Here is a 20,719-nt window from a genome sequence, read left to right as displayed (position 1 = left end):
CATGGACTTCAGGACTTCGCAATGGCCACCTCTCGTCATAAACTCTGTCAAAACGGTGCACAATCCATCATATAAGGCCTACAAGAGTATCAGCTCTTTGTAGGGGTCAGTCAAGCATAGGTCAGGGTCAAGGTCAGGTCAACCGGGTAGGCATATATCCCCGAAAATCAAAACTGATATTCGCAGCCTGTGACACATGTTTAATGGGTAATTTGGGGCGTAGAACACGATGTTGACATTCATTTTATCATATGTGTACGTGTTTGGCTCAAAAAGTTCAATTTAAGAAATGCATGTATCATGGTCTTGAAGTAGTCACGAGAAATTGCCAAGATTCAGTTCAAGATTTTGGAAAATGCGGAACGATAATCAATAATCGAAGATAGTCATGTGAATGTTCATGGTATTGGCAGTCTAATGGCGTTTACGGCATGTCTGTATGTCTATTCTGTGATTTTATATGATTTTTTTGAACATATGCCGTTTTTAGTCGAAAACTCAGAAATCATGACGTCACTAAAACCTTGATATCTCAAAAAATTTAGACTGATTTTTTTTTGAAACTTTGCCACAATGAACTTCAATCTACTCCCTACAGGTACCCAAAATTTGGCGCGCCTGCGGCGCGCAGTTCTTATGCTATGGCCCGGCGAAAAAAGTGGGAGTGTTAAACGTCCCCCCCCAGCAACTCGCGGGTTAGGGGGCGACCTTTGCCTCCCCCTTCCATTGGGCGTATGTTCTCGGAACCCTTCCACTGCGCGTGTTAGTGAACGTTAAGCAGGGTCAATAATGCAAAAGTTTGACATCAGACCTTGCAAGGAATGTATGATATCACGATATCTTTTGCCTGAGGTAGTCATAGTAACACAAACATCATTCGGGCGCCAGACTACCAGTTTTCATATTTCCCCCATTCATCAGCTTATAATAGTGAGGTCACATGACCGACCCAGCCTTAGGTGACCTGAATAAAAGAGGTTCAAAATTTGACCCACTTGATCTGGCCTTGACCTTATATCGATCTGAAGTTCCACCAAATATGATCTGTACATAATCAAGTAAATCCATTGAGTTCTATGAGTAAAATGACCCATGCAGCGTGCGTCGGGCATATCCTATTTCAATTTTCGCTTTTTTGGTGACCTGACCTGACCTTAAACTTGACCTTTGCATAACATCTTATGTAGTGAATCTCGTCTTGTTAGTCTAATGACGCGTTTTGAGTGTTCAATCTGAATCCATTTTTCGCCAGCTGGGCTTTACAGCTCAAAATAAAGAAACCTGTAGTTTTTACCATTGACCTGAGTTCGACGCTATCTGTGACTTTAGGGCAATACATGTCCTTCTCTAAAGATTCGTCTTGTTGAGCGCTTTCAATAACCTTTTTCTGCGTCTTTCTACGACCATCCATTCGAAAGTTAGACTGGGAACAGAACCCCCTCCCCCCCTCTGCGGAGCGCGTTCGGCTGAATACCCCAGAGGGGTGAAGGCTTTGGGTCCAGGGTCGGAGCATGTATTTGACATACCAGGCACAACACAGTACATATCAAAACACGTAAAGCCGTCACGATAGTAAGGCTCTGTGTGATATTTCTCCCGCAAAGATAAAGGGGATATGCTCAGATCATCGAGCGTCGTGTGTGGCACGGCTATTTTGTGTCTATTTAAGCGAGACAGATCAAGCACTGAGTTGGGTCATTGCTTTCCCAAATCCTTCATCCCCGTCTAGAAGTGGCCGCCGCCACTGCGGAACCGGTTGAAGGAGCCGCCGCCAATGGCGGAGCCGTGCAGACGACCTCCGCCGTAGCCGGAGTTGAAGCCAGAGTTGAAGCCAGAGTTGAACTTGTTGAAGCCGCTGTTGAACCGCTGTCCGCCGCCGATGAACCTGTTGCCGCCCTTGCCGTAGCCGCTGCCGAAGCCGCTGTTGAAGCGTCCGAAGTTGTTGAAGCGTCCGCCCTTGTTGAACTGTCCGCCACTGAACTGGCTGCCCCTGAACCCGCCGTCAGCTGAGGCGATGGCCACGAGGGCGGCGACGAGGACAATCTGAAGGAGAAAATTTTATTTGAGACAATTGTTAATAAAGCGTACGAAAGGCCATATTTACTTTAATGCGAAATATTACATTAAACTAAATGAAATTAAAGATAAGCTACCCGACGTTTCGCATATATTTGCTTAGTCATGGGCGATCTAACACATTTCACAAATCATACATTTTTTGAATGCATTCGAAAAATATTACAAAGTATTAAACAGTTTATCAAAAACATCTCCCCGAAGGGAAATTCGGCGATCGATCGATAGAGTTTCTTCATGTCGTTTTCTTTTTGACTCGTTCTGCTATGCTCGTATGTAACTTGAAAAACCCTTGTGATACGTTCGTGACTTCTTCAGTTCGGATGTATGCCGCCTCAATCAGCCACCTCTCGGTTTTCTTTAGGTCGCTGTGTAGGGCTTCGGCACCATTCCAGTTCGGTAAATGTCCCTCTTTATCAGCGTGCATCACGATAGCCTTCGTCTCCCTGTGGTTGCGTAAATCGTTCCTATGTTCCCGAATTCTAGTTTTAAGGCCCCTCCCTGTTTCACCATAATACGCCTTATCATACATCCGAACTGAAGAAGTCACGAACGTATCACAAGGGTTTTTCAAGTTACATACGAGCATAGCAGAACGAGTCAAAAAGAAAACGACATGAAGAAACTCTATCGATCGATCGCCGAATTTCCCTTCGGGGAGATGTTTTTGATAAACTGTTTAATACTTTGTAATATTTTTCGAATGCATTCAAAAAATGTATGATTTGTGAAATGTGTTAGATCGCCCATGACTAAGCAAATATATGCGAAACGTCGGGTAGCTTATCTTTTATTTCATTTAGTTTAATGTAATATTTCGCATTAAAGTAAATATGGCCTTTCGTACGCTTTATTAACAACTGAAGGAGAAAGTTACATGGTGAGACTGGTGGGAAGGATGAATGCTTCCCAATGAAATTTGCCGAGCATTGAAATTTGCCGAGCATTAATGAATACCTATTATAGCTAAGTGTCAGCGCACAAAGATATGTCGTCTACCTAAATGTCTATCAGTGAGTTAAAACCATTCAGCCCTCCTCTGATGCAGCACTTACCACAAGCTTGAAGTTCATGTTGAGCTGAGGTACTTGCTCCTTCAACTAGGCTGGAATGTCGACTGATTGACTTCTGTCACCCGATCCGTGCCTTTATACTCCAAGGCCCAGCTGCAATAGGGAGGTTTGCAGGCCAATTCACAGTGTCGTAACTACTAACTGACCCCGACTGATACAAGTGCGTGGAAATGGGAAGTGTAGATCATACTGCACGCTGGTAACGGACAATGGCAATATTATTTGGCCTTTTCTCAGTGTATACGGTTGAGCTGACACCAGAGGTCACAAAGATGCCTTTCAAACGTTTGCAATTTTTGCATTTTACTGCATTTTTCCCTAATGGAATGCGATGACAATCCAGGTGGCTGGATGATATTCACAATTTGCGATACATCTCGAGACGGAGAGGAAATAAGAGGGGAGGCGTTATTGCGTGCCTCTCCGCAAACTCTGCTCTCGGACCCACTGACGTATATCCGAGTGAGGGGAGGGACGTCTGTAGCATGTCCCCTCTCACAGCGTCCGAAGTTGATAAAACTTATGGGCTGTTTTTTGGCAATGAAGGACAGCCTCGGCCCTCATGGCTCGACAATGAAAAGCCAGCATGGCCATGGTAATATCAAAAATCCATATGTGTGCATATATTGAACCCGCGCCATGCTGGGCTACGAGTATTCTGTCGTATGCGCCCCGCTGCGGGACAGATTCTGCCCCCCCCCCTTTGTTTAGCTTTTGAATGGATGGTTGTAGAAAGACGGGGAAAACAGCAATCGAAGTCTCTCAGCAAGCAAAACAGGCCTTTTGAGAGAAAGCAATTGCCTAAGCACGTTACAGTCTAGGTCAAGATCAGGTCAAGAATAAAAACTGCAGATTTCTTCAATAGATACCTACTGGCTTTGGAGCCCAATTGGAGAAGAATGGACTGAGATTGAGCACTCAAGGCGCGTTCTGAGGCTGCCAAGACAAGATGCAATGCATACACACCTCGCAGACGTCCAGGTCAGGGACAGTTCAGGGCACCAAAGGCGAAATATTTTATAAATGTGCGAGAAATGTTTTAGGTGTCATTTCAATCATAGAACTCAATGGGCACACTCTATATTAGTGATATGGCAATGGCATGTAAGTACCTTTTGCAGAATGTTGTATAATATCAGCATCTACGATAATTCTTAGATAATCACATGTGCACATACCGGGAAGGGTCGTACGATACTATCATTGTCCGCCACTGTAGGTCAGTGTGGCTCGCACTTACACGCAGTCATCGGAGCGCAGTATCGCCCAGGGTCAGTTACAAGTTACAACACCGCCAATACAACTGCAAGTCTCCCTACGCAGTCATAGCGTGAAGTTTAGTATAAAGACGGAGTGATTTACGGTCAGCATCCAGTCAGCAGTCATACTCGTCTGAAAGAGCAACTAACAATTCAACATGAACTTCAAGTTTGTGGTAAGCGTCATATTAACGAAGCAAAGGGGAATGTGTAAACTATGTTCATAGGAACGGAGAGAAAGTCATTGATACTTGGCTGCAATATTCAATGGTGACTACAGGTATTAACCGAAACAAATGTGTGTTAAAAGTCATCCGAAAATACTCGCCACTCCCACCAGTCTCACCATGTGACCCCCTGCTTCAGGTTGTCCTCGTCGCCGCCATCGTGGTCATCGCCTCGGCTGACGGCGGGTTCAGGGGCAGCCAATTCAGTGGCGGACAGCTCAACAAGGGCGGACGCTTCAACAACTTCGGACGCTTCAACAGCGGCTTCAACAGCGGCTATGGCAAGGGCGGCAACAGGTTCATCGGCGGTGGACAGCGGTTCAACAGCGGCTTCAACAAGTTCAACTCTGGCTTCAACTCTGGCTTCAACTCCGGCTACGGCGGAGGTCGTCTGCACGGCTCCGCCATTGGCGGCGGCTTCTTCAACCGATTCCGCAGTGGTGGCGGCTACTTCTAGACGGGCATGGAGGCTTTGGAAAGCAATGACCCAACTCAGTGCTTGATCTGTCTCGCCTAAATAGACACAAAATAGCCGTGCCACACACCACGCTCAATGATCTGAGCATATCCCTTTTATCTTTGCGGGAGAAATATCACGCAGAGCCCTACTAAACGGCTTTACGTGTTTTGATGTGTACTGTACTGTGCCTTGTATGTCAAATACATGCTCCGACCTAAAGCCCTCGCTCCGGGCGCCCGCATGGAGAGGGGGAGATTCTGCTCCCAGTCTAACTTCCGAATGGATGGTCGTAGAAAAAACGTGGAAAGCGACGATCGCAAGCTCTCAACAAGACGAATATATGTAGAAAAAACATGCATTGCTCTAGCAAGTCACAGGTAATGCCAATATCAGGTCAAGGGTAGAAATTAAGGTTTCTACATTTTGAGCTATAAAGCCCTGCAGCTGGCGAAGAATGGATTCAGATTGATCACTCAGAACTCGTTATTACACTTACGAGATGAGATGCATTATATAGGATGTCATGCAAAGGTCAAGTTTAAGGTCAGGTCAGGTCACCAAAAAGCGAAATTTTAAATAGGATATGCACGACGCCTCTATTATGGGCCATTTTACTCATATAACTCAATTGTATACCATTGATTAGTTGAAAATAACTCGGCTTTATCGGACAGTTTTGTGGTCTTTATTGCCACTGCTTATTGCCATTGATTAGTGATACAGACCACATTTGGAGGAAGTTCAGGTCGACATTAGGTCAAGGTCAGGTCAAGTGAGGTCATATTTTGAAGCCATTTTATTCCTAAAGGTCACCTAAGGTTAGGTCAGTCATGTTACCCCGCCATTATAAGCCGATCGAGAGATATGAAAACTGGCAGTTTGGCGTTCGAAATGAGGTGACTATCTCAGGCAAAAGTTAGTGTGATATCATACACCTCTTGCAAGGTCTTATGTCAAGCTTTTGCATTGTTCACCTTGCGTGACGTTCACTAGCACGCGAAGTAGAAGAGGTCCGAGAACTACGCCCAGTGGAAGGGGGGGGGGGCGAATGTCGCCTCGCCACCTTCCTAAGATCTCAGCTCCTATAGAAGCTAGAAAGACGAAGTTTGGAGGGTAATCGAAGGTGATAAAGAAATCTAGCGTGTTATTTTTATGACCCTTGGTCAATGTTTTCAAGATCAAATGAGGTCACACGTGGTCAAATTTGCCATATCCTGGTGGAGCTATTTTGTGCTCACACCCCAATGACTTAAAAAGTTACCGGCCGATTTTCTTAACCCGCGACCTGGTGGGGGGGGGGCTATTTTTTGCCCCCCTCCAGCCTTTTCGATATATCTCCAGAACCGCTGCGCCGATCGTCACCAAACTTTCAGTACCCTCCCGGACATCAATTTTACACATTGTGACCAAAAAATTTTCCAAAGGCTATGATAGGTTGGCCGGAAATGACGTCAGAGTGACGTCATGTTCTGCCGTTTTCGACCCAAAAAAGGGTTTCGCGGGAAGAGCTGTCAGGCCAATAGCTTTGCAAATACAGGAAAATGATGAAGACATAAAAGCTGTCGAATCAACAGGGCTACAAAACTGCTATCTCGGATTTTTGAAATTTTTGGAGTTTGACCCCCAAAAATCAAAAAATAAATTTTTTGGATATAATAATCGAAAAATCCAAAAAGTTTTTTGAATTTCGCAAAAACCGGAATATATGTGATAGTCCTTACCACCTTCCATCCACATACCAAATTTGAGATTGATACCTCTTTTTTTGGCGACGTTATAGCGAAAAAACTGTTTAAAATTGATGACGTCAAATTTTCAAACTCAATTTTGAGCAATTCTAGACCCCGTAGCGCAAAACAAAGACCACCATTAGACTCCCCGTGACAAGCTGCATCGAATCAATACCCATTTTATGCAAAACTATCAACTTTAAAATTTGACCTTTTTTGGCCTGACCTTGACCTGACCTTGACCTGAACTTTACCAGAAAGTGACCTAAGCCGTACCTGATAGTCTTATAACCAACACCATTGAGTTGGAAATGAAAAATTGGCCATAAAACATGCATCACACAACCTTAGTAAAGTTGGGCTCATTTGACCTGACCTGTGACCCTTGGTGACCTGACCTGTGACCTGACCTGGTATTGTCAGTGACCTCTAATAGCAACATATCTACTAGGCAACTGACGCCCTATCGCTGATTCTCGACAAAATGCGTTTTCCTCGGTGTTATAGCGCATTCCCTAGAAGACCCGTGAACGGTGAAACATTTCATCTTTGACCTGACCTGTGACGTCATCGGTGACCCCGAGGTCAATGAAATTTGGTTTCCTTCGAAAAATTTGACAGGCCTTTCGAACGCCGTTTGAATTTTGCGGATCCGTCCAGTAGTTTCGGAGATACGAGGGGGGGGGGGCAAAAAATAGCCCCCCCCCCCCCCCCCACCAGGTCGCGTTATAAACAGACCCCACCAGGGCGCGGGTTAATTCTTTCACTGCACGACAGTACATACAATTTTGAGTATAAATGGAGAATCTCTAGCTAACCCTGATATAAGCGAGATATAGGCGGTGTCTGTTTGTGTTGCCGTTTGTGTGACCGTCCGTCCCGCGAGGCTGGGCCGCCGCTCAGCGCAGCTGACCGACCGACTGCCCGCGGGGCGGGGTCGAAGGTCGGGGAGCTGAGCGGTCGGGACGGACCACCACTGACCGTCACTTTCTGACCGGCCGTGACCTATACAGTCGTGACCAATTCATTGGACCAATACAGTTGGTCCAATGAAGAAATACTTGTGAGTGTGACAGCGGCAACATAACAAATCCAACCATATAGATATGACAATTAATCCTCGCCGGACCTATTGGTTTTCTACATACGCGCCGGCCGAGGGGGGGGGGGGGTAGGACCCCCCTCGCCGTTTCGCCCCTGGTTGAGCTAGCGTGCCGCGGAAAAAACGAGCGTGTGCGCCGTTACGAGACGCAGAGATTGGTACCCGATTGTAAGGTCCTAGGTCAACCGGTGACCTCTGAGGTCAGGTCAAATGCCCCAAGGTACGGTTCATTTTGTGGTGAAAAACTTCGCAAAAACGGCTGCAGAGCGCCGATTTTGGCAGCATCATCTTCGCCTCGCTCAGGCGCGTCGAATGATATGCTTTTTGTTTGGGTCAGGTCAACTTAGGGTTTTGACCTCAGGTCAAGGTCAGGTCAGCGCCCCCAGGTCACGAAGATGGTCGAAAGAGATCATGTCGCATATCATTCGATTTGGCAGGTCTTCCTGAGTCCATTGGTGGCTTTCGCGACTCACTAGCTCAATTTGATCGGGAGTTATTGACGAAAAACTAATATGACCTTGATGACGTCATAAATGACATCACGCAAGGTCAACATTGCAAAAGTGACGCATCTAACCTTGCAAGGAGTGCATCAAATCACGATTCTGTGTGGTTGAGATAGTTGGAGATCGTTCCCGGCGCCAGAATAGCAGTTTTCATTTTTTCCCATTAACGGTGAGGTCACGAAAGTGACCTCACCTCATATGACATTTAGGAAAAATCCGAGATATACAAGTTGTGAGACTCGTAATAGATACTAACTAGATCCTGAAAGTTTCGCTTCCCTGTGAAAGCTCCTCTGGCAGTGAGGGCGTTGCGAAGTTGCGACATCTGAAGACCGTGCAGAGGTTCACTTATGACGTCATAGGTCAGTGACCTGACCTGACCTGAAAATTCGGTTGGTGTCAAAAGATCTGGATTGAATCAAAGGTCAGGTATGCCAAGTTTCAGCTCTCTATCGCCAGCGTGTTCGGAGCTATCGCGAAAAAACCCTATGGAGGGGGGCGGCACCCGCCCCCCCCCTAGGCCGGCGAGGGTTAACCCGCGCCCCGTAGGGCTACCGGCGGACCCTACCACCCGTGGGGGGGGGGGGGGCGTTTCGGCCCCCCCTAAGATCTCGGAAATTTACCGGCCGATTTTCAAAATTCAAACGGCGTTCGATAGCCCCACCGGGGAACTACCTTGTGACCAAATTTCATTGACCTAGGTCAAACCGATGACGTCACAGGTCAGGTCAAAGGTCAGATTTTCACCGTTCACAGGCATTTCAAGAAATGTGTTGTGAAATCGAGTAAATTGGTAAGTTATTGAAAACCATCGATGGTACATTGTTCGTCAAACACATACTTCGCTATCTGAGGTCACTGATACCAGGTCAGGTCACAGAGGTCAGGTCACTGGGGGTCACAATATGAAAGTGTCGTGTGATACATGTTTTATGGTCCATTTTACATGACAAATGCGATTATGTGGGTCAGGCAGCCTTTGGGGTCAGTTTAGATTATGTTCCGGTGAAGGTCAGGTCAAGGTCAGGTCAAGTCAAGTCAAATTAGGTCAAATTTCAAAGTTGATATTTTTGCATAAAATGGGTATCCATTCGATGCCGCTCGTCACGGGGAGTCCAATGGTGGTCTTTGGTTTGCCCCACGTGGTCTAGAATTGCCAAAAATTGAGTTTGAAAATTTGACGTCATCATTTTTGAACGTTTTTTTCGCTATAACTTCGTTAAAAAAGGAGATATCGATCTGAAATTTGGTATGTAGATAGAAGACGGTAGATACTATCACATATTACCGTTTTTTCGAAACTTAAAAAACTGTTTGGATTTTCGGCTAATATATCCAAAAAATTGCATTTTTGATTTTTGGGGGTCAAAACTCAAAAATTTCAAAAATCCGAGATAGTAGTTTTGTAGCCCTGTCAATTTTACACCTTTTATGTCATGATCATTTTTCTGTATCTTCAAAGCCGTAGGCCTGACAGCTCTTCTCGCGAAGGTCTTTTTTCGGTCGAAAATGGCAGAACATGACGTCATTCTGACGTCATTTGTGGCCAACCATCATAGCCTCTGGATTTTTTTTTGTCACAATGTGTAAAATTGATGCCCGGAGGGGTCCTGAAAGTTTGGTGGCGATATCTGCAGCCGTTTAGGAGATATCGACGGAAAAGGACAAGGGGGGGGGGGGGGGGGCGTTTCGGCCCCCCCCTACGGGGCGCGGGTTAAAGCCTGACAAGAGTAAAGATGTCAGTGGCGGATCAAGGGGGGGGGGCAAAATTGGCATTTGTCCCCCCAAACGGCATAATTTTAACATTACGCCTATGGACGATGCATGGAAAGAATCGATAAATTTTTATGGTTTGCCCCCCCCCCCCCACAAAAAAAAACTCTGAGCTGGATCCGCCTCTGAAAGATCTCACCGGCTGAGGCGCTGATCGGCCGACGCGAGAAGTGTTTCCGTCACAATTTTTTGTTTGCAACCTCATAACTCAAAATTTTACCGGCCGATTTTCGTAGTTCTTTGACCATAAGATTGCTTGTATAACTATTCTATTTTATGTACTATTGGGCGCAGAATCCGCGTTCATACCGGGACCGAGGCAGGGCAGGCCTGGTGTGTCAGAGAGTGTACCGATTAGTGTGATGCGGAACAGTATCATTTGAGGGTCACGCGATGACATGACCTGGTTGTTTCTGTTCCTAGTGGGGAGGAAAGCCGGGGAAGGGGAGCAATTCAGTATGCGGCCGCAGCCCGCGTGGAGTGTGTGCGGCTAGACATGAGCGCGATGGCACACCTCAGTGATTTTGACAAGGGAAGGCTCGTCTTGCTTTTTGATCGAGGTCACTGTCAAGCAGGCGGCAGAGATTCTCGGTGATGCTCTGACAACTGCCAGACGGTGGATACACCGTTGTGTGCAGGAAGGGGAAAGGGGTTTGGAAGCGCGTTATGACAAATGTGGAAGAAAACGAAAGACGACGGAAGAGAAAGACTGGCGTATGGTTGAGGCTCGTATTCTTATTTTATTATTTGTTGCTGTTGTCTCTGTATTTCTATATCAAGACGAGCGCGTAGTATTAACCCTCGCCGGACCTATTGGTTTTCTACATACGCGCCGGCCGAGGGGGGGGGGGTACAACCCCCCCTCGCCGTTTCGCCCCTGGTGGAGCTAGCGCGTCGCGGAAAAAACGAGCGTGTGCGCCGTTACGAGACGCAGAGATTGGTACCCGATTTAAAGGTCCTAGGTCAACCGGTGACCTCTGAGGTCAGGTCAAGTGCCCCAGGGTACGGTTCAGTTTTTGGTGAATAACTTCGCAAAAAACGGCCGCAGAGCCGCGATTTTGGCAGCATCGTGTTCGCCTCGCTCAGGCGCGTCGAATGATATACTGTTTGTTCGGGTCAGGTCAACTTGGGGTGTTGACCTCAGGTCAAGGTCAGGTCAGCACCCCCAGGTCACGAAGTTGGTCGAAAGAGGTCATGTCGCATATCATTCAATTCGACAGGTCTTCTTGAGTCCATTGGTGGCTTCCGCGACTCGCTAGCTTAATTTGATCAAGAGTTATTGACGAAAAACTAATATGACCTTGATGACGTCATAAATGACGTCACGCAAGGTCAACATTGCAAAAGTGACGCATCTAACCTTGCAAGGAGTGCATCAAATCACGATTCTGTGTGCTTGAGATAGTTGGAGATCATTCCCGGCGCCAGAATAACAGTTTTCATTTTCCCCCATTGACTTATAATGGTGAGGTCACGAAATGACCTGACCTCATATGACATTTAGGAAAAATCCGAGATATACAAGTTATGAGACTCATAATGGATAATTGATCCTGCAAGTTTCATTTCCCTGTGACATCTCCTCTGGCAGTGAGGGCGTTGCGAAGTTGCGACATCTGAAGACCGTGCAGAGGTTCACTTATGACGTCATAGGTCAGTGACCTGACCTGACCCAAAAATGCAGTTAGTGTCAAAAGATCTGGCTTGAATCAAAGGTCAGGTATGCCAAGTTTCAGCTCTCTATCGCCAGCGGGTTCGGAGCTATCGCGAAAAACCCTATGGGGGGGGGGGGGCGGCACCCGCCCCGCCCCCCCCCCCCTCGGCCGGCGAGGGTTAGGTGACTAATCGGGCCAGCAGAAAATAATCATATGTCGATTAAAGCAGCATGTCTAATTGATTTGACTTGTCAAAACAATTTACTTCAAGATATGATTGATAAAAATGGCGAGTAACTTTTTTGGATCTCGTTTAATGTCACCAGAGTGGGACCACACCGTTATTTACCCCCTTCCGACTCATGTTTTTTGCAAATAACTCAAGTGAGTTTCAGCACCAATTCTCAGGACATTCTCAACAATGAACCGATTTCAATTTCATATCAACCCTGAAAATTTGGTTACCTTACCTCAAGGTGAATTATCTATTATTTTCTCAATGTCACGTTAGACCGACTAGATGCAGCAGACTAAAGACCGACAGCAGCCGACTAGATGGGATACTGTTCCGTATCACATTAATCGGTACACTCTCTGACACATCAGGCCTGCCCCGGTTCGGTCCCGGTATGAGCGCGGATCCTGTGCCCAATAACACATACAGTATCCGAAAATTGGCGCACCTACACGCGCCATTTTTAGCTATAGCGCGACGAAAAAAGTGGGGATGTCTAACGCCCCCCCCCCACCCCCACCAGCAGCTCGCGGGTTAAAATTGGATACCAGTCACTGTGTCTCGTAACTGCCCGCACGCTCACTTCTTACGCGGGGCCTCTAGCTCACTTGGGGGCAAAACAGCACGGGGGTTAGTTACCCGCCCCCGTCCCCCTCGGCCAGGACGTACTCACATGTAGAAAAACCAGTAGGTCCGGCGAGTACATGAAAAGTTTGAAGCCATGAACCCATTTTTCATGAACTCATTTGATTTCATGAGCCCGTGAAGATTTTACTCCTTCGCAGTACCGGCGGAACACCAATTTCATTTCAAACGATTTTCACTGTGCTAGTTTTCTTGTTATACGTTTTTGAAAAAAGCACTGAAGAAGTCTTTGAGAGACGAAACCGGTCCGCTTATTTATTTGTAACTGTTTTTTGAATATATTTGTAGGCTACTGGCTCTTTACTACATTCCTAGACCTGTCCCGCATGCATTGTTTGTCGATTTTTTTTTGAAAATCGCACTATGAGCCACAATACGAGTAAAAGCAAATGAGTAACGAGTAAAAATGTTGTGTGTCATAAGCTGACATAATGAACATACTGGCGGATCTCGGGGGGGGGGGGGGCATTTCCGACCAATCATGGGCATTTCGGGCCACTCACACTCCAGTGCCCGAAAGGGACGAAAATGTGATGTGTTCAACAATAAAACGATAACTAGACAAATTGTATTAGTAATAAAGTTTCTTTTATACTGCACAGCACTGCGCAAAGAATCAAAAGCCGATGATTTTTTTTTTAAATTTACAGATACCTTTTTTGGGGGGTATGCCAACCGCAGTGTCAAATATCGCCTTTTTGGATCCACCAGTGAAGGCAGACAGATCAGTAATATTACTGTTTATTGATGATCAGCTTCGTTGCACATTGTGCATTGGAACATTTACATCGAGCACAATGCATACAGAATACAACACAGCACACTTTAAAACCACTACAAACGTCAGGATGTTAAGGTCTCTGTGTGATAAGTCTCGCGACAAAGATATTATGGTAACGGCGACATCAGGTCATCTAGCTCGTGCGTGACACGGCGAGACGTATGAAGCATGTACTCGTCTCAGATATCGTCACCAAGTGCTAAACCTCGTCCCCGTCTAGAAGTAGCTGCCGCCACTGCGGAACCGGTTGAAGGAGCCGCCGCCAATGGCGGAGCCGTGCAGACGACCTCCGCCGTAGCTGCCAGAGTTGAAGCCAGACTTGAAGCCAGAGTTGAACCTATTGAAGCCGCTGTTGAACCGCTGTCCACCGCCGATGAACCTGCTGCCGCCCTTGCCGTAGCCGCTGCCGAAGCCGCTGTTGAAGCGTCCGAAGTTGTTGAAGCGTCCGCCCTTGTTGAACTGTCGGCCACTGAATTGGCTGCCCCTGAACCCGCCGTCAGCCGAGGCGATGGCCACGATGGCGGCGACGAGGACAACCTGAAGCAGAAAGTTACATGGTGAGACAGGTGGGAAGGGTGAATACTTCCCAATGAATTTTAACGAGCATCCCCATCGGTATAATTATTTTTATGGCCAATTGTAACCAGTTTATGATATGTCTTTATCTAAATGTCTATAGATAAGTTTATATATCTTTAACTGTTTCTTTATAGCAGCACTTACCACAAGCTTAACGTTCATGTTGAGTTGATGTAGTTGCTCCTTCAACCAAGCTGGAATGTCGACTGACTGACTACTGTCACCCGATGTGTGCCTTTATACTCCAAGGCCTAGCTGCAATAGGTAGGTTTGCAGGCCAATTCACAGTGTCGTAACTGACCCCGACTCATACAAGTGCGTGGAAAATGGAAGTGTAGATCATACTGACGGCTGGTAATGGACAATGGAAATATCATTTGGCCTTTTCTGGTGTCTGCAGTGATCTACCACCAGAGGTCAAAAAGATGCCTTCAAACGCTTGAATATTTTGCATTTTACTGCATTTTTTCCCTAATGGAATCCGCTGAAAATCCAGGTGTCTGGATGATATTCACAATTTGCGATACATCTCGAAGTCGAGACGGAGAGGAAATAAGAGGGGTGAGGCGTTATTGCCCCGGGTCCACTGGCGGATCCGACGGAGGGGAGGGGAGGGACATTTGGGGTTGCCCCTCTCGCAGCGTCCAAAGTTCATGAAACCTAGGGCTTGTTTTTGACAATGAATAACAGCCTCATGGCTGGAAAATGCAAAACCAGCATGATCTTGGTAATATCTAATATCCATATGTGTGTAAATATTGAAACCGCTCCCCGCTGGGCTGTCTGCCATATGCTGGGGGCAGATTCTGCCCCCCACGGTCTAACTTTTGAACGGATGGTCGTAGAAAGACGGGGAAAACAGTTGAATTGAAGTATCCCAGCAAGCAAAACAGGCCTTTTGAGTGCAGATTTCTACAATATATACTGACTGTGGAGCCCTACTGGAAAAAAATGGACTGAGATTGAGCACCCAAGGCGTATTCTAGTCTTCCAAGACAAGATGCGATGCATACATTACCATGAAGAGGTCAAGGTCAAGGCCAGGTCAGGGCATCAAAGGCGAACTATTGAATAAAATATGTGCAACTACTGGACGAAACTACTGGACGGATCCGTAAAATTCAAACGGTGTTGGATAGCCCTGTCAAATTCGCTGTGCAAACTCCAATTTCATTCACCTCGCACATTGCCCCAAAAGACGGTAAATAACTTTTGAAAATACCTATCTCCAATTTTAGTGTTTTCTGGACCAAAATTTTGCAAGGAATCCGATGGTGTGGTCCCCGAGATCCGAAAAATTTCCATTTTGGAGATAGCACCTATTTTTTGAAAAATAAATATTCGTCAGGCATAATAGTCAAATAAATTGAAAATATAATGAGTTAATTTTTGTAACAACACTAGAATGTGTCGAACATGAATTAGAGATATATTTCAGCTGGGATGATACTATATCTGCGCATACATGTACATGAACTAGTACATTAACCCTCGTCGGCCGAGAAGGGGTGGGGCGGGTGCCGCCTCATAGGGCATTTCGCGATAGCTTAAAACTCGCTTAGGGTAGACAGCTGAAACTTGGTATACCTAATCTTTTATTCAAACTGGATCTTTTGACCTCAACTGCGTTTTCAGGTCAGGTCAGGTCACTGACCTATGACGTCATAAATAAACCTCTGCGAAGTCCTCAGATGTTGCAACTTTGCAACGCCCTCAGTGCCAGAGGAACTTTCACAGGAAGATGAAAGTTACAGGACGTAGTATCCTTCTGAGGTCTCACAACTTGTTTATCTCGGATTTAACCTAAATGTCACATGAGGTCAGGTCGGTCACGTGACCTCACCATTATAAGTCAATGGGGGAAATATTGAAACTGTTATTTTGGCGCCGGAAATGATCTAAAACTATCCCAAGCACATGAAATCGTGGTTTCATGATCGGACCTTACAAAGAGTGCATGAAACCACGATTTTATGTGCTTGGGACAGTTTTTAGACAATTTCCGGCGTCAAAATAACAGTTTTCATATTTCCCTCCATTGACTTATTATGGTGAGGTCACGTGACCGAACTGACCTCATGTGACATTTGGGAAAAATCTGAGATATACAATTTGTGAGACCTCTAAAGGATACTACGTCCTGTAAGTTTCATCTTTCTGTGAAAGTTCCTCTGGCACTGAGGGCGTTGCAAAGTTGCAACTTCTGAGGACCGTGCAGAGGTTCATTTATGACGTCATAGGTCAGTGACCTGACCTGACCTGAAAACGCAGTTGGTGTCAAAAGATCCAGCTTGAATAAAATATTAGGTATGCCAAGTTTCAGCTGTTTTCCCTTAGCGTGTTTTGAGCTATCGCGAAAAACCCCTATGAGGCGGCATCCGCCCCACCCCTTTTCGGCCGACGAGGGTTAATGTACTAATTCATGTACATGTATGAGCTGATATAGTATCATCTCAGCTAAAATATATCACTAATTTATGTTCGATGCATTCTAGTGTTAGTATAAATATTCACTCATTATATTTTCAATTTATTTGACTTTTGTGCATGACGAATATTTACTTTTCAAAAAATAGGTGCTATCTCCAAAATGGAAATTTTTCAGATTTCAGGGACCACACCATCGGATTCCTCGCAAAATTTTGGTTCAGAAAACACTAAAATTGGAGATAAGTATATTCAAAAGTTATTTACCGTCTGTTGGAGCAATGTGCTCGGGTTACCAGTGACGTCACAGGTCAGGTGAAAGCAAAAATGTTTCAACATTGACGGGTCTTCTAGGGAATGCGCTATAATATCGATAAAACGTACTTTATAGAAAATCAGCGATAGGGCGTCAGTTAGCTGTTACATATGTTGTTATCAGAGGTTACTGATAATGCCAGGTCAGGTTACAGATCAGGTCACCAAGGGTCAGCATGCATGAACCCAGCTTTATTAGCGCAGCGCGCTGCATGTTTTATGGCCAATTTTCATTTTCAACTCATTGGTGTTGGTTATAAGACAATCAGGTACGGTTTTGGTCACTTCTTTGTGGAGGTCAGGTCATTATGAGGTCAAAAAAGGTCAAATTTCAAAGTTGGTATTTTTGCATTAAATGGGTACCTAAATGGGTATTCGATGCGACTCGTCACGGCGAGTCTAATTGTGGTCTTTGTTTTGCGTTACGTTGTTTAGGATGGCTAAAACATGTGTTTGAAAATTTGACGTACCTTATCAATTTTGAACAGTTTTTTTTTTGCTACAGCCTGGCAAAAAGAGGTATCGATCTAATATTTGGTATATGAATAAAAGTCGATAGGAGCTAATACATATATTCCGTTTTTTTCGAAAATCGAAAAAAGGTGGGATTTTTTTTTCTATTATATATATATGTATATATATATATATATATATAAATATATATATATATATATATATATATATATATATATATATATATATATATATATATATATATATATATATATATATATTTTTATTTTAGTAGTCAAATTCAAAAAATGTCAAAATGTTGAGATCGCAGTTTCGTAGCCCTGATAATTCTACACCTTTTATATCTTGAATATTGCTTAGTATCATCAAAGCTATAGGCCTGACAGCTCTTCCCTCGAAACTTTTTTAGCTCGAAAATAGCAGAACATGAGGCCACTCTGGCGTTATTTGCGGCCAACCTATCCTAGCCTTTGGAAAAATGTTTGGTAACAAAATGTAAACTCGATGCCCGGGAGAGTAGGGTAGGGTTGGGTAATTTGAACATGTGGGGCAATTTGAACATAGTGTGAATAACAGAAAATTACGGAAAATCCATAAGTGGCATGACAATAAGACCAATGAGAGAAATTATCGTAACTAAAAGGGCTATCATATGAACGGGTTTTAAAGTTTCAGGGATTGAAGATGTTGACGCACAGTGTAAAAAATCAATTTCGCAAGGAAAAACGCCTAACAACACGTCATTGCAACTTCATTGCAGCGCAAAATCTTGCATTGCTAGCGCCTAATACGCAACGGCTTTTGTTGTATAATGACCTAATCAGTGCCTTCAATCCAAGAAATTTGCTTTGAACCCTGTTTTTTAAAATGGCAAAATAACTTTTAGCGTGGGGTAATTTGAACATAGTGTGAGAATTTGAATGAAGACAGGGATAGCTTCGAAAAAAACAACGCTCCCAGTTTTTTTTTGCCAATATTTTCGACCCAAGGCAGTAGCAGATAAGTGATGCCAGTTTTAGAAAATTTACGTCTAATATCAGTCTTATGTCCGGCATTGTTGATGATTTTCCGTCCAAAAATGTTAAAGTCAACTATTTGTCCAAATATGTCCGAAAATTATGCAGCTATCAACACTCAAAACCGTCATTTATATTGCTTATCATGTAATTTTTCCAGCCGAAAAGAGTTCATTATATTGAGAGCTTAACAAACTTTCCATTCGCCAATCAATGCTATGCACGATTACTTTATAAAAAGCGCTGAAGTGTAGCAAGCCATCGTCCAATGTTGTCCAGTCTTCTACCTTTGTCCAACCAATTCCGAATTGGACATTGGACAAAATCAGAACTCCAAATGTCCAGGTTTCGATTGGCACCACTTTAACAGATGTAGTACGGTTGGGAGAGTTTTTATCGAACAAAAATGATAGACGTTCTGTTAATTGAAGAGGGGCGAATTATGTCAACTGACCGGTGTGCAGCGTGCAGATATTGATACTCTGCAACTGTTATTTTTGCTGTTGTGTTGATTTTTCAAGTGAAGGTATGTTTAGAATTGTTCTGCCTATTTGTTTATGGGTCAAACAACATCGGTACTGGCGAGACTATCGTTTTTATGACCGGTTAAAGGCAGTATGTTCAAATTACCCCACGGTGGGGCAATTTGAACACACCGTGACTTGGTGGAGAAGTGAGGCTATGCTATTCAAGGTATGCTCGGCTCGTCCAAAAATGAGGCTTGCATGGTGAAAGCAAGTGACACTTGCGCTACTGAAGCAGTTTTTCTTCATCCAGGGTTGAACTGGAATTTGGTACAACGGAGAAGACGTAAAAATATGCTCAAATTACCCCACACTACCCCACTGAAGGTTTGGTGACGATCGGCCCCGCGGTTCTGGAGATATAAAAAACTAAATGGGGGGGGGGGGGGGCAAAAATGGCTCCACCGCCTGGAAGGTTAAGTTGTATTGTATCAGAGATCTACGTGAACTGTTGTATAACCAATGTGCATACACCGGAAAGGGCCGTATGATATTGCCATTGTCCGCCACCGTAGGTCAGTGTGGACTACACTTGCATACAGCCATCAAAGCACAATGTAGCTCAGGGTCAGTTACAAGTTTCAACATCGCTAGTATAGCTTCAAACTTCCCCTCAGTCCTACTGTGCTGTTGCGTATAAAGACACGGAGTGATTTACAGTCAGCATCCAGTCAGCAGTCATACCCGTCTGAAGGAGCAACTAGCAAGTCAACATGAACTTCAGCTTCGTGGTAAGTGCCATATTCATAACGAAGCAAAAAAAAAATTTTGCTATGGTCATAAAAAATCAAATAAATGTCACTGATACTTGGCTACAATGTTCCATTGCGGCTACAGGTATTTTTTGAAACAGATTTGTGTGAAAATTCATCTGAAAATACTCACCACTCCCACCAGTCTCACCATGTGACCCTCTGCTTCAGGTTGTCCTCGTCGCCGCCCTCGTGGCCATCGCCTCGGCTGACGGCGGCTTCAGGGGCAGCCAGTTCAGTGGCGGACAGTTCAACAAGGGCGGACGCTTCAACAACTTCGGACGCATCAACAGCGGTTTCGGCAGCGCCTACGGCAAGGGCGGCAACAGGTTCATCGGCGGCGGACAGCGGTTCAACAGCGGCTTCAACAAGTTCAACTCTGGCTTCAAGTCTGGCTTCAACTCCGGCTACGGCGGAGGTCGTCTGCACGGCTCTGGCTTTGGCGGTTCCTTCAACCGGTTCCACAGTGGTGGCAGCTACTTCTAGACGGGGATGGGGTCTATCTAGCTAGTACCTGATGATCCGTCTCACCCCCCAGACATTAAACATCCCTGTCATGCACGACGACTGATAACCTGATCAACATTGATCATGTCGCTTTTTCTTTGTCGCGATACTTATCACACAGAAACCTTACCATCCAGATGGTTTAAATGTTATTTAAGTGTACCGTGTTGTAATCTATGTACATTGTGCTCGATGTTTATGTTCTAATGTGTAGCGTTTATTGTGCAATGAAGCCTGCGACCAATATAAAGTGCACCTTTATTACTAATCTATCTGCGTTTAAACAAACATTTTTTACGCAATGTGTATTTGCTTTTGCTCGGTATTATGGCATACACAGTGTGATTTTCTAAAAATCAACAAACAAGACTTGCGGGTCAGTAGTGTTAACCCGCGCCCCGTTGGGGTCTACCGAGCAACGCGCCCTGCTGGGGGGGGGGGAGGGGGCAATTCGCCCCCCCCCTAAGATCTCAAGAACCACGCAACATAGCGACAAGCAGCAAACGGCGTTGAATAGCTCTAACAGGGAAATACCTTGTGACCCGAATTCATAGACCTAGGTCAAACCGATGACGTCACAGGTCAGGTCAAATATCGAATTTT

The 20,719-nt window shown here is 45.1% G+C and overlaps 4 protein-coding genes across 4 annotated transcripts; 2 read left to right on the top strand and 2 right to left on the bottom strand.

Annotated features, from left to right (window-relative positions):
- Window positions 1-1,725: 1,725 nt before the first annotated feature.
- On the bottom strand, window positions 1,726-3,149 carry LOC122392907 (keratin, type I cytoskeletal 10-like). Its single transcript, XM_043388268.1, has 2 exons — window positions 3,132-3,149; window positions 1,726-2,043 (listed from the first exon to the last, which is right to left on the bottom strand). Exons 1-2 carry the CDS (start codon window positions 3,147-3,149, stop codon window positions 1,726-1,728), a joined length of 336 nt encoding a protein of 111 aa, XP_043244203.1.
- A 1,417-nt stretch (window positions 3,150-4,566) lies between these two features.
- On the top strand, window positions 4,567-5,092 carry LOC122392906 (keratin, type II cytoskeletal 68 kDa, component IB-like). Its single transcript, XM_043388267.1, has 2 exons — window positions 4,567-4,584; window positions 4,775-5,092. Exons 1-2 carry the CDS (start codon window positions 4,567-4,569, stop codon window positions 5,090-5,092), a joined length of 336 nt encoding a protein of 111 aa, XP_043244202.1.
- Window positions 5,093-13,738: 8,646 nt separating this feature from the next.
- On the bottom strand, window positions 13,739-14,263 carry LOC122392904 (keratin, type II cytoskeletal 2 epidermal-like). The gene is made up of 2 exons (XM_043388266.1): window positions 14,246-14,263; window positions 13,739-14,059 (listed from the first exon to the last, which is right to left on the bottom strand). The coding sequence occupies exons 1-2, from the start codon at window positions 14,261-14,263 to the stop codon at window positions 13,739-13,741; spliced, it is 339 nt and encodes a 112-aa protein (XP_043244201.1).
- A 5,307-nt stretch (window positions 14,264-19,570) lies between these two features.
- Window positions 19,571-20,095, top strand: LOC122392900 (glycine-rich protein 3-like). The gene is made up of 2 exons (XM_043388253.1): window positions 19,571-19,588; window positions 19,781-20,095. Exons 1-2 carry the CDS (start codon window positions 19,571-19,573, stop codon window positions 20,093-20,095), a joined length of 333 nt encoding a protein of 110 aa, XP_043244188.1.
- The last annotated feature ends 624 nt before the right edge of the window (window positions 20,096-20,719 follow it).

The sequence above is a fragment of the Amphibalanus amphitrite genome, unplaced genomic scaffold (genome assembly GCF_019059575.1).
Source record: "Amphibalanus amphitrite isolate SeventyFive unplaced genomic scaffold, NRLGWU_Aamphi_draft 000506F_arrow, whole genome shotgun sequence".
In the NCBI taxonomy this organism is placed as follows: Eukaryota; Metazoa; Arthropoda; class Thecostraca; order Balanomorpha; family Balanidae; genus Amphibalanus; species Amphibalanus amphitrite.
The sequence above is the reverse complement of the archived record's forward strand: the minus strand, read 5'-3'. Positions and strand labels throughout refer to the sequence as shown.